General features: G+C 46.9%; 1 protein-coding gene across 2 annotated transcripts in view; it reads left to right on the top strand.

Annotated features, from left to right (window-relative positions):
- SCP2 (sterol carrier protein 2) overlaps positions 1–12,587 on the top strand; it is an 80,190-nt gene that overhangs the window by 63,865 nt on the left and 3,738 nt on the right. For both annotated transcript variants that reach the window (XM_074221415.1, XM_074221416.1), the window contains 3 exons: positions 1,759–1,849; positions 7,327–7,456; positions 10,389–10,468. In XM_074221415.1, coding sequence (XP_074077516.1) covers positions 1,759–1,849; positions 7,327–7,456; positions 10,389–10,468 — 301 coding nt within the window. The remainder of the gene's footprint in view (positions 1–1,758; positions 1,850–7,326; positions 7,457–10,388; positions 10,469–12,587) is intronic.

Here is a 12,587-nt window from a genome sequence, read left to right as displayed (position 1 = left end):
AGCTGAGGACATGCAGACCAGTTCACTGGTGCTGGCAGATGAAGTGGTTTTATGGGAAGGAGAGAAGGGAAGAGCTGCAGTGAGGCAGCTTGTGGGACCCTGGGCAGGTTTCATCTCTCTCTGCCTCCCAGCTGTCCAAATGAGAGCTTGAAACTTAAAGTTCTTTCCAGCTGGAACCTTCTGGAATTTTGGAGCAGAAGTCAAGTTAGGATCATCTCCCTAAGTGAACTGGGACCTTGGAGGGACTTTAGTCTAACTATGACTTTTTAAAGATAAGGAAAGTGACCTAGAATGGGGGAAGGGTGAAGTTGTGCTCAAAGTCTTTGATTCCAAATCCAGAAAAGGTCACAAGAAGGAGCAGAGTCAAGAGACTTAATACTGGTTTTCTGAAGGGATGATGAGTTTTGATTTTTTTTATTCTTTTGAAAATGGAACAAAAGGAAATGAGTAGAGAGATGAGCTGCTTGGAAGCCTTGCTGAACCCTGTTTGTTTTGGATTTGATTAAAGACAGGAGGCTTAGAATCCTCTGAGCAACCCAGCACAGTTCCTGGTGCATAGTAGAGGGGAGAGAACTGTGGATTGATGGACTGCTTAGGTAACATCTGCTTGGTCCAGCAGAACTAGGTGGATGTTCCAAAGGGCCAAACAAAAACTTGTCAGGTAGTGCTACCTTGAGGTAGAAGGGGTTGCCTGTTATGTGAGGGCTTCAAGAAAAATGTGCATAGCTTGTAAAGGGTTGCTGAACCCTAAGAGCTGTAGTTCATGTGGGGTATCACCCACTGATGACTCCCAGGTCTGGCCAGATGTGGTTGGATGACATTGTCACCTTCCTGAGGACCCTGAAAACATCTAATATTCAACATGACTAGAACAGACCTTGGGCTCTTCCCTCCCTTCTTCTGAACTTCTATTATCAGGACATCAACCTCTATAGAATCATGCAGGTCTGCAGCACTGTCAAGGTCTGACCTGTTATCCTTGGAGCCTTACTCTACTCCATGTATCCAGTCATTTGGCAGCCCATGTTCCTCCTTTCACAATATCTCTCCCTTCTCTCTATTCATGTATCACCACCCTATTTCAGGTGGGAGACTTGGATGAAGTCCACCTGTGTGGGCTCCTCCTGCCCCCCCCCACCTTTCTCTGTTCCCATCTGTCCTAGACCCAGTCACTCAAGTGATCTTCTCCAAGTCCAAGTTAGACCATCTATTTGCATCATAACTGTAGAGATAACTGTTGGAACCAATTCAGTCCCCTATTTTATAGATGATCTGAGGCAGAAATGTGTCTTTTGTTCTCTTTCACTTAGAGCTCCACTCCCAGGGTCCTCTGCTTCCTTGTCCTGCTCTTCTCCTCAGTAAACCCCAGTAGCTCCCTCAGCTTTGAACCCCTTGGCTTCCTGGCAGCTCCCTCCTCCCCCACTCAGTTTTGGCCTCCATGGCTGTCTGCCATGCAGATCCCACTTAAGCACTCCTTGGACCCAAGCCCTGCCTGCTCCCTGCCCCAATTACTCATGCCCGCCTTCCCTAACTGCATCCCCTAACTGCCTCGTGTCTCTTTATTTGGGTTATTCTGTGTGAACCTAGATCTGTGCATAGCTCCCTTAAGAGACTGTAAGCTCCCAGAAGCCAGGCATTGTTTGGTTTTGGTTTTTGAATCCCCATTGCCTAGCAGAGTGCCTGGCTCATAGAAATGCTTAATGAATGCTGTGGACTTGAGGCTTAAGTAAACTGACAGGTTTCTTTCTTTTCTTTCAGAAGACATATTGAAGCTTTTCCTGCCAGTTCGGCATTTGATGGATTTAAGGCAAATCTAATCTTTAAAGAGATTGAGAAGAAGCTTGAAGAGGTCAGTAATCTTTTTTCATTTTTTTTTCCTAGAAAAATGTGGGTTAAGGGATGGGAGGGACCCAAAGGAAAGGAAAAGAGATCCATGAGTCAGCTCCAATCATGAGATGGTTTGGATCAAAAATGATGGGAAGAACCTTAGATATGGAGTCTGAGATGCTGGACTCGAACCTTGCCTTGGCTACTTGTGTGATACCAGGAATTGCAAATGCTTTCTGTTTCTCATTCTCTGTAATGAATAATTCTGGCAAAAGGGGTTTGAGAAATGCCCAGGTATCCAGGTCTGGGGTCTGCAGTGAAATCAGGTGGCATGTGGTGGTCAGTTAGCTAGTATGAAGACCCTGAGGGGAGCAGGGAAGGGAGACAACAAGCCTGTGGGTCTTCTTTATTATCTCTGCATTTAAGAGAAATGACCAGGGGAAGTTTGGCTTAATTTTTTTCAATATGGTTTGATTTTTAGAGCATAATTCAGTGCTTTGGAACTAGTTGTTTTATATATCTGGGTTTTATTACCCTCTTGGCTGAATTTCTGAATGTCTGGGACCTACAGACTGTATAGACCTTATTTTGGAAAATGCTCAGAACAGTTGTTTTAGAACAGACCTTTTTGTTTCCAGTTGAATTTTAAGTCTTGAGTAAAATATATCTGTTTTGCCTTTTTTTTTCCTCATTACTACCTCTAAAAAAGTCTTGAATCCATTCTTTTTCTGTTACTTAGACAGCTGTCTTGGATGATTTATTTTACTTGACTTTGGAAAAACTGTCCACCTTTTGGAACAAAAGAAACAAGGCTCCTCCATCCATTCTCTTCTTTTCTCAATTCTTTTTTTTTTTTTGTTTGTGTAAGGCAATGGGGTTATGAGACTTGCCCAAGGTCACACAGCTAGGTAATAAGTGTCTGAGGTTGGCTTTGAACTCAGGTCCTCCTGACTCCAGGGTCAGTGCTCTATACACTGCCCCATTTAGCTGCCCCCCTTCTCAATTCTTTTGAAATCGTTTCTAGTAGGATCCTCATAGGCTGCACTGAAAATACCTGAAATATAAAGATCAGCCCAAGCAGCCACTCTCATTCTATAGCTGAAGAGCCCAAGGAGTGAAGGAGCTTTCCCAAGACCATAGAGTTTTATTTTACATCTCTCCAATTAAAAAAAAAGTTTTTATAACTCAATTTGTAAATGAATTAGAAAAATTCTTTTATTTTGAAAACCTAGAACATAAGAAATGCCATATTGGTTCAGTCCAGGAGGCAGAGAATTATGCTTTTACAGAATGTCAAATTATGGGGGGCCTCCAATGCCTTCCATCCTCCTGACAGCTGAGGTCCAGCTTCCTAGGGTAGATGTCCTCCAGCCATGGGGACACCCCTGCCCCTCAAGGCACCTGCTTCTCCTTGGAATGTTCTTGCTGTAAGGAAGTCTTTGCTTTTGGAGTTCCCACCTAATTTGCCTAGATTTTGCCAAGGAGCTGAGCAGAAGCCATCTAATCTTTTTTCCCACCTTATACTTCTCTAGAGACTTTGAAGACAGTGTTCATGGCATCACTCTTGACTTGTCTCATGCAGCCAAAGGGCCCAGTTTTGTCGGCCAATCTTTCTGGGCCTTGGACTCCATGTTGTGGTAGTTCCCTTTTCTGAAGCTTTAAACTGAACTTCCTTAACTTCCTCAAGAAAATTGAAGTTTCATCAATGAGCCTACATTTGGATGCAAGATCCAATTTTAATAACATTCTTGTGTTCTTTTGCTTTCTTTCTGAGGAGCACTGCCAGCCACTCAGTCCCATCCAGAGGGAAAGATTGGATGGGTGGATGGGGGGGTTCTGGCCCAGGGGCTAGAAGTCAGGGGGCTAAGCTGTAATCCCCCCCCCCCCCCGCCCCAGTACCTGGTTAGTGCTTTCAGAGAATCTGGAGATGCAGGTGAGAGAGGAGCAATGGCACTGCATCCTTCCCAGGGCTTTTTGGATGGAAGCACTTTTGAGTGCAACAGGAATTTAATTTGTTCATAATAATAGTGTCCATGATGATTATCTTGGAGATGGAGGCATCGTCTGGTGTGGTGGAGAGAGCCAGAGGTGTCTGGTCCAGTGCTGACTAGGACAAGTTCCCTCTTCTCAGTTCCTTAGAGTTCTTCTGCTCTTGGAGGTGTTTATCTGAAGAGTCAGTTCACCTCCCTCCCCTGAGTATCTTCCTTTGACAAGTCACAGATATGGCCACTGGCCTCGTCTGTTGGAATTGTCCCAGGATTTAGACTTCTATCTTACCGAAGAAGCACCACAAGCCATTGGTCTTTACTTTTTTCTAAGAGCTTACTGTGAAATAGCAAAGGAAGCTCTAGAAAAGATTTGCTTTCCACTTTTGTCCTTGTTGGCACAACCCTCCATAATCCTGTTTGGAATTCGATCATGACTCTGTTGATTCAGTGTGTGTGTGGCAGCCCATTGGCTGTGGCGGGTGGGGGGGCAGGCTGCTCTCAGGATGGAGGGGGGGTGACTTCTTTCTGCTCTCCATGTTTTGTTTTCTTTTCTTCCTCATTTCCTTCCTACTCAGTGTAATGAGAGCTGTGATGTTGGGAGAGGCCTAACAGCCAAAGCATGTCCTGTGTGTCCAATTTGGACAAGAGGGAATCTGGAATCTGCCCCCTAGGATTTCTGCAGTTTGCTTCTGTCTTGGGGGGGGTGTCTAGGAAGAGTGACTCTGAAATGTGCTTTGAAGACAAACTGAGGTGACTCCCAGTGATGGGCCTGACAGTTGAGGAGGAGGAGCAGCCTGGGCTCCGCAGGAGTGGGAGGGAGCTTCCTTTAAAGGAGGGGCACCTTGTGCTGAGCCAGCTTCAGGCTGTGGCTTGGAGGAGCTGCTCTGGTCAGAGGACATTGAAGGAACAAGAGGCAGCATTTTTCTCCAGATTTATTTCCTGGTTTTGCTAAGCCTTAGGACTCTGAGATCTTTGAGACTATGGGCTAGCTTTGTTTAAGCTTGTCTTCTGATGCCTTGAATCTTGGAGCCCCCAAAGCTTGTGTAATTGGTTATTATTAGGAGCTCTGACACAACCTTGGTCCACTCTAACTGATGGAAACCAGGGCAGGGCAGCTTATTCCATCGTGGGTGTTGTGTGAATAAAAACATGAAGACTGGTCCAATCTCCTCTTTGGTTTTTAGTATTGATACCAAATTCTACTTCAGTCAGAAAGGTCTTTTCACCTCAGTACTCCCTTCCCCAGCGCTCTTTGGCTTTGGTCACCTCAACTCTCCTGGGGAAAGCTGCCCCATGACCTCTCCTGGGGAGGTCCCCGAGGAGTCTGTGGGGCTGCTTACAAAAAGCATCCCATCCCCTGTACCTGGAACAGGACTCTGAGACTCTGACCACATTCAGATCCTGATTGTAGTCTAGGACACCCCCCACCACCACCTCAGCCCCATGGCAGAGGAGTGTGCCTGTGGTCATTCACAGACCAGGAGGGAAGACAGAGCTTCACACACTGAGATCCTTGTGGGGGGGGTTGTCCCAGTAATACTCAAAAGCTCAGGAAGCACCCCAAAACCAGGCACAGGCTGGGGAAATGAGTAAACCGAGAAAAAAGAGGAACACCATTGAGCAATACTTTGTGATCCCAAGAAGGATCAAAATACTCAATCTGAAGATGAGGAAGGGGCGGCTAGGTGGCGCAGTGGATAGAACACCAGCCCTGGAGTCAGGAGTACCTGAGTTCAAATCTGGTCTTAGACACTTAATAATTACCTAGCTGTGTGGCCTTGGGCAAGCCACTTAACTCCATTGCCTTGCAAAAACAAAAAAAAAAACAACAAAAAAAGAAAAAAATGAAGATGAGGAAGTCCAAGTATCTGTATCTAAAGACTAAGAAAAATGGAAATTGGGCTCAGGCTATGACAGAGCTCAAAAAAGATTTTGAAAATCAAGTGAGGGAGATAGAAGAAAAATTGTGAAAAGAAATGAGAGAGATGCAGGAAAAACATGAAAAGAGAAGTCAGCAGCTTAGTCAAGGAGATCCAAAAAAATGCTGAAGAAAATAACATGTTAAAAACCAGCATAGATAAAATGGATAAAACAGTTCAAAAAGTTATTGAGGAGAAGAATGCTTTAAAAAGCAGAATTGGCCAGATGGAAAAAGAGATAAGAAAGCTCTCTGAGGAAAACAAATCCTTCAGACAAAGAATAGAACTTAGGGAGACTGTTGATTTTATGAGAAATCAGGGCACAATACTTCAAAACCAAAAGAATGAAAAATTAGAAGAAAATGTGAAACATCTCTTTGAAAAAACAACTGATCTGGAAAACAGATTCAGGAAAGATAATTTAAAAATTATTGGGATACCTGAAAGTCATGATCAGGAAAAGAGCCTTGATATCATTTTTAAAGAATGCCTACAGGAAAATTGCCCTGATATCCTAGAAGCAGAGGGCAAAATAGAAATTGAGAGAATCCATCAATCTCCCCTGGAAAGAGATCCAAAAAAAACACAACCCCAAGGAACATCATAGCCAAGTTCCAGAACTCCTAGATCAAAGAGAAAATATTACAAGCAGCCAGAAGGATACAATTCAAATATCGTGATGCTGCAGTCAGGATCACACAGGACTTAGCAGCAACTATATCAAAAGCTCATAGGGCTTGGAATGTAATATTCCACAAGTCAAAAGAGCTCAGAATGCAACTGAGAATCAACTACCCAGCAAAACTGAATGTCTTCTTCCAGGGAAAAAGATGGACTTTCAGTGAACCAGGGGAATTTCAAATGTTCTGTTGAAACGACCAGAGTTAAACAGAAAGTTTCACCTTCAAGTACAGGACTCAGGTGAAGCATAGAGAGTGGAGGAGAAGGGTAAAATATGAGGGACTTAATGATGATGAACTGCATGTATTCCTGCATAGAGAAATGATACTGATAATACTTATAGGAAACTTCTCATTTAATAGAGTAGGTAGGAGCTTTTATAGGTGAAGCATAGGAGAGAGCTGAATTTGAAGATATATAGTAAAAATGGAGTCAATGACTAAAAGGGAAATGTAATGGGAGTAAGAGAAAGGAGAGGTGGAATAGGCTAAGATATTTCATATAATAAGATTTTTTTTTATTACAATGAGCTATTGCAATGATATGGAAGGGGGGAAGGCAAGGGGGAATGAGGGAATCTTTGCTCTCATCAGAGGTAGCTGGGAGAGGAAACAGCATACATACTCAATGGGCATAGACATCTAGAGTGAGAAGGAGAGAAGGGGGACAAGGGGAAGGGGAGGGGATATGAGTGATGGAGGAGAGGGTGGACCGTGGAGGAGAGTGGTCAAATATAACACATTTTCTTTTTTTACTTCCTGCTGGGGCTGGAATTGGATGGCCTTTCTGGGATCACAGGGCCAGGTGGTTGCTTGGCCTAAGGGGTAGTATGTGGGCTTGGAGCCTTTGTACAAAAAGCAATCTGTCAAGACTAGTAGACTGTAATTCTGATTTTTCCTCCTCATTTACAGGAAGGAGAACAGTATGTCAAGAAAATTGGTGGTGTTTTTGCCTTCAAGGTGAAAGATGGCCCTGGTGGGAAAGAAGCCACCTGGATAGTGGATGTGAAAAATGGCAAAGGTTCCGTAGCTGTTAATTCAGGTCAGTCACACTGCAGCTGCGCTCCTGCTGTGTGGTGGCGCAGTTACATGGTGAGCTCTGGGAGGAGAGGGGCTCCTCATTCATCTGTGGGAGACATTGGGCCCTAGAGCCTTGCCCAGGAAAGATGCTTCATGTGGCCATGGAATGAACATTAGCTAGTAGGAAGAAGCCGGGTCACTGTCTTTATCGCTATGCTCTCCTAGAGGGCTGACCTGGTGTGGCTCTGAAGAATGAGGCTGGAACAAGGGCCTGGGAGCTCCACTTGGCTAGACCAAGGCTTAGGTCTGAATTCTCTCCTTCATTCTCTGCCACCCTTGGGGTGGGGTCACCCCTTGTCCTCCGTTTCCCTCTCTATTCCTGCAGGGGGACATATAGTAAGCTCTGCCAGGGCTGTCCCCCTTGGCAAGCTTTAATTAAACACCTCTGACCTCCCTATTTCCTGACTCTGAGCTTGGGTACAGCAGGTGGAAGACAGGACAAAATGCTGTACTTGCAAGAACTTGGATTCTCTTGGGGAAAACAGCAGGCAGATACCTAAATATCTACAAAGTTAACCCAAAGCAGGATTGGTGGGGAGGTGCTTGCAAACCTGGGGATAAGGAAAGATCTTAGTCAGGGAGGCAGCCCTTGAGCCAAGTCTGGAAGGGATTGTGAGATTCTGGGAGGGAGGCTTGGATCTGGAGTCATCTATGTGGGAGAGCATGGATGCCGACCTGGCCGGGAGAGGGGCTGCAGTGAGCTGGAGGAGTCAGAACAAGGCAGCCTCAAACTGAGACGCTTAAAGAATCATTTTGGGGCGGCTAGGTGGTGTGGTGGATAAAACACTGGCCTTGGAGTCAGGAGTACCTGGGTTCAAATTCGGTCTGAGACACTTAATAATTACCTAGCTGTGTGGCCTTGGGCAAGCCACTTAACCTCATTTGCCTTGCAAAAACCTAAAAAAAAAAAGGAAAAAAAAAAGAATCATTTTGGATAAGTGGGAAAGAGGACAAAAATGGAAGAAATCTAGGAGCTGACCGGCGGGGAGAGGATTCAGGATTGAGATGGAGAAGGGTGAAAGGGCAGAGGAAAGGGATCTTGTATGCTCTTGGCAAATCAGGAGGTGGAGGGAGCAGCAGGGCAGGGGTGCCAGGGAGTATATGTTTGCAATAGCAGTATCCATGGGTAAACTACCCAAGAGTACTCTAGGATCAGGGGCTGGCTGCCCTGTCTGGGCCATGGTGGAGATCAGGGGGTCTGAAGGGGATACAGATGAGGGGGAACAAGGAGAGTCTCTTGTTGGTCATGCCAGGCACATGTGGTGCCTCATCCCTGGAAAGCCCTTAGGCCTGAAGGCTTCTGTAGCGGTGGCAGGGTCAGTGTCATTCCCATTTGATGGCTGAGAACATGAAGTGTCCAGTGAGTCCAAGGGTTTTGACTGCCAGGCTTGTACCCCTTCCTCTTCCTTTGAGGGAGCAGCTTGGAGGTTATTCAGCCACTGGTGGGGCCCCCTGCCTCATGGGGAGCAATAATTGACGGAAATAGGCACTCGTTAGCCCCTGGGATCTGACTTTGGGAGCTGGGTTTCTGCCTGCCCCTTTTATGTGGCCAACAAGTGACCATTTGTTAGAGAGCAGCCCTGTTAGCACGTCCTCATGTGAACTGGTAGTGGAGTGGTGGTTTCTTCTTGGAGCCTTTAGTGATACTGGACTCTTTGTTTGTGGCTTTCCACTTCCATTTGAAACTTGTTCTGTTTACCCTTGCTTGGTCAGACTCTCACTGCTGCAGGTGAGGCATTTGTTAGCGTGAATTCTATGAATTTCCACCATGTCTGAGAGGCCTCCATCCCTTCTCTCCATCTTCCAAGAATTCCTGACCACTTTCCCATCAGATCTGCACCTATGGCCCATCTGTCCCTGGGCAGCCTTCCATGATAACATGTGTGTGATTCCTAGATGTTTTGATTGAGTGGCCCTGAGCATCAGTGAGCTCTTTCAGGGCTTGACCACCATGTACACCCTAGTGTAGAGATGGGTCCTGCCTTGTGATGTGATGTCACGGAAAGGAGTGGCTCCTGGAGCCCCTCTACCCCTGTGGAACTGCAGAGCCAGGAGATCAGTGTGCCATGCTGCTGGTCCTTCTGGATCAGGGGGTCATCCCAGCTAGGTCAGCTTGCTGCCTCACGTTGCCGCTGCTGCGTGATTATGTTGTGGGGAGCTCAGCTCCCTACCCCCACCCCCCACATGAATTCCCTTCCTCCTTGCCTGTGTCTCTGTCAGTGCTGATGGGCCTTCACATTCCCACCTCCACAGTTTCCAGTTTAAGATCACCTACTTTATTCCAGATTTTTGCTTCTGAAGCAAATGCTGCTGTGGATATGTTGCTTTCTTTGGAACTCTCCTCTGTCTCTTGTTATAGTTATATTTGTCCTTCACTTCTCAAAGACCAGGCTGACTGAATTAACAGTGGCACGACCTACACATTATGTTTATTAAAGTGAAGGGCATGTTGGGCAAAGACCACCCCCTCACTTACCTTTACCAGAACCACTTCAGCACATATTCTGATTTGAGATCCCTCAGCCCCATTTTGTTTGCTGCTTGACCAGTAGGGTCTGGCAACTTGCTCCCCTCTGGCTGTGCCATGTCTCTCTTCTCCTCTTTGCCAGTTTGGAAGTAGGGTTTAAGGAAACCTCAGTTTACATTTCTCTTCTTTGTGACTCGTGGGTTTGAATCCTTTGGCCACTTGTGTTGGGGCCTCTGAGCTGGCCTGTGAGTATGTCCCCATAGATCTGGGCCCCCAGGTCTCTCACACAGGGATGTTTTTCTCCACTCGTGCTCTCCATCCGGCCATATTGATGCTGTTTGGGATGGCAGCTCTTTGTGTGTGCTCTGGCTCCTGGGCCTTTGCTAAACTCACTCTTTGACTAAACTAAACTCTTTGACTGTTACAGATAAGAAGGCTGACTGCACGATCACGATGGCGGACAGCGACTTACTGGATCTGATGAGTGGAAAGATGAATCCTCAGTCGGTGAGTGTGATCCAGAAAAAAGACTAAACTCTAAAAGCCTCATTGACCCCTTAGCGGCGCCCCCCCCCCCCCACATCATAGCTGGTGGGGACTGTGGCAGTCCCTAAGGAGCTAAGCCAGGGCCAGAGAGGACAGGGAGGGCTTCCTGGCTTGAGTTGTGTGGTGGGGGCTAGGAAGACATGCGGACTATTAGCAGAGCTTTCTCAGAATTGAATCTCCACTGGATGTGACTAATGGCAGTGGCCGTTGAGACGACCCACGTGGCTGTGGGGCTTTCAAGTTTGTCAGGTGACTGATAGATCCTTGGTTCTCCTAGCAGCTGGGGAGCAGCAGGTCCTGTTTATACTACCTGGGTTTTGCAGGCCAGGAAAGTGAGGCACAGAGAAACTGAGTGACTTTCCCACACAGCTGGGCAGAGTCTGAGGCCAGATTTGAACTCATTTCTTCCTAACTGTAACCCCAGTCCTTTGAGCAATCTGGCTTCCCTGGCCGCCTCCATTGTGTCAACGCCTTAGAAAAACCAACACCTGAGAATCAGAAATTTGTGACATCTTTCAGCTTAGCCTGATTTAGTTTAGACCTTGGACCGGTGTTCCCTGAGAAGGGGGGAGGGGATCATTGAAGAGTATTAGACTTAGAATTAGGAGATCTGGGTTAGAGTCCTGGGTCCCATACTTGGTTGTGCCAATGTGGGCAGATGCTGATCTCTCGGAACCTCCGAATCATCACAGAGGATGGGGATGATGTTATATTCCTTGCTGCCTCAGAGTCGTCTGGGGGCTGCAGGGGCAGCTCTGACCTGGCCTGGGCCCACGTTTTGCTTGTTCTGCTATTCGGGGCATCCTTGCAGGTGCCTGACGGTGGCCATTCTAACCCTTTGGATCTTCTCTGGGACTCAAAGCCTGCTGCTACTCTTGTTTCTCTCCTCTTGGCCTCCTGCTGTATTTTTCTTTCTGTTTGTTTGATTCATGTCAACTCCAGTGAGAGGCTTCTCTTTGGTGTTTTGAGAGTCCCCCCAAGTTCCCATTCCCACCATTCAGCTCCCCACCCTAGCCTTCTGGGGAGGGGTCAGAGGTCACTGCTGCAGTCTCTTGGCCAGAATGGTCTCCTTCCCTTTGGCCATGTGGGCAGCAGCTTGGGGGGGCAGCTCCTTGCCTTTGAGTGCTTACCAGGTAAAGCTGCTTAGTGCTGCAGGCCCAGACACCTTCTGACTGCAAGTGATGTCACTGCTGCCTGCCTCAGTTTCTTCATCTGCAGAAGAGGAATAATGATGTCCCCCTGGGTTGTTGACATGCTCAGGAACATCAAGGATGCCAGGTACATGGCAGACCTCACGGCTGAATGGAGATGCTGGTGGGGCTTATGAATATCCTTGGGTTGGTGCTTTTCTAAAAAGAAAAACTAGAGTAAACTTAATCCTGAAACCCAAGCCCCTGTGCAGTCATTTTAAAGAACATTTAAGGCCAGTCTGCTCTGCCAAATAGTGCAGAGTTGAGTTCTCTTTGTTCTAGAAAAGGTGATAGGTCTCTTTTACGTGTTCAGGGACCTACACTGGGTACCGCAGAAAACCCAAGGAGCAATGAAAATGGATCATCTAGAATTATTGACCTCTGGTTCCAATTCCTATAAAGAATACTTGGAGCCAGGTTTGAGGCCGGTAGTAGAATATGGTGGGAACAGCTCTGAATTTGGAGCCAGGACACCAGCAGTGCAGATCCCGGCTCTGGCATTCCTTAGCTATGTGACCTTGGACATGTCATTTGACTTCTGAGAGGTTGGACTAAATGATCATCACCAGCCATTTTAGCCGCTCATCTAATAAATGACTTGTGTTTGCATTCCTGCCTGGGTGCATTTTGGCCCGGTGGGTGGAGGGCCAGTCTCAGAAAAGCTAGGGTTCCAGTCTTGCCTCTGACCATGGGCCTGGTTCTGTGGCACTGGGGCACTTCTCATTCATCTGAGAACATGTCTGCATTGGGGGAGGAAGTTCCTCAGTGTGAGGACCCCCAGCCATGCAGTAGCAAAAGAAGCCAGCTCCCCCTGCCCCCCTTGCCCTCCCAGCTCCAGGGAGTCCTAGAGACTTTCTTGGTCATGCCAGCCTAATGGCCAAGTATGGATT

The sequence above is a fragment of the Macrotis lagotis genome, chromosome 2 (genome assembly GCF_037893015.1).
Source record: "Macrotis lagotis isolate mMagLag1 chromosome 2, bilby.v1.9.chrom.fasta, whole genome shotgun sequence".
NCBI classification, from domain to species: Eukaryota; Metazoa; Chordata; class Mammalia; order Peramelemorphia; family Peramelidae; genus Macrotis; species Macrotis lagotis.
Note: the sequence above shows the minus strand (reverse complement) of the source record. Positions and strands in the feature narration are given on the sequence as shown.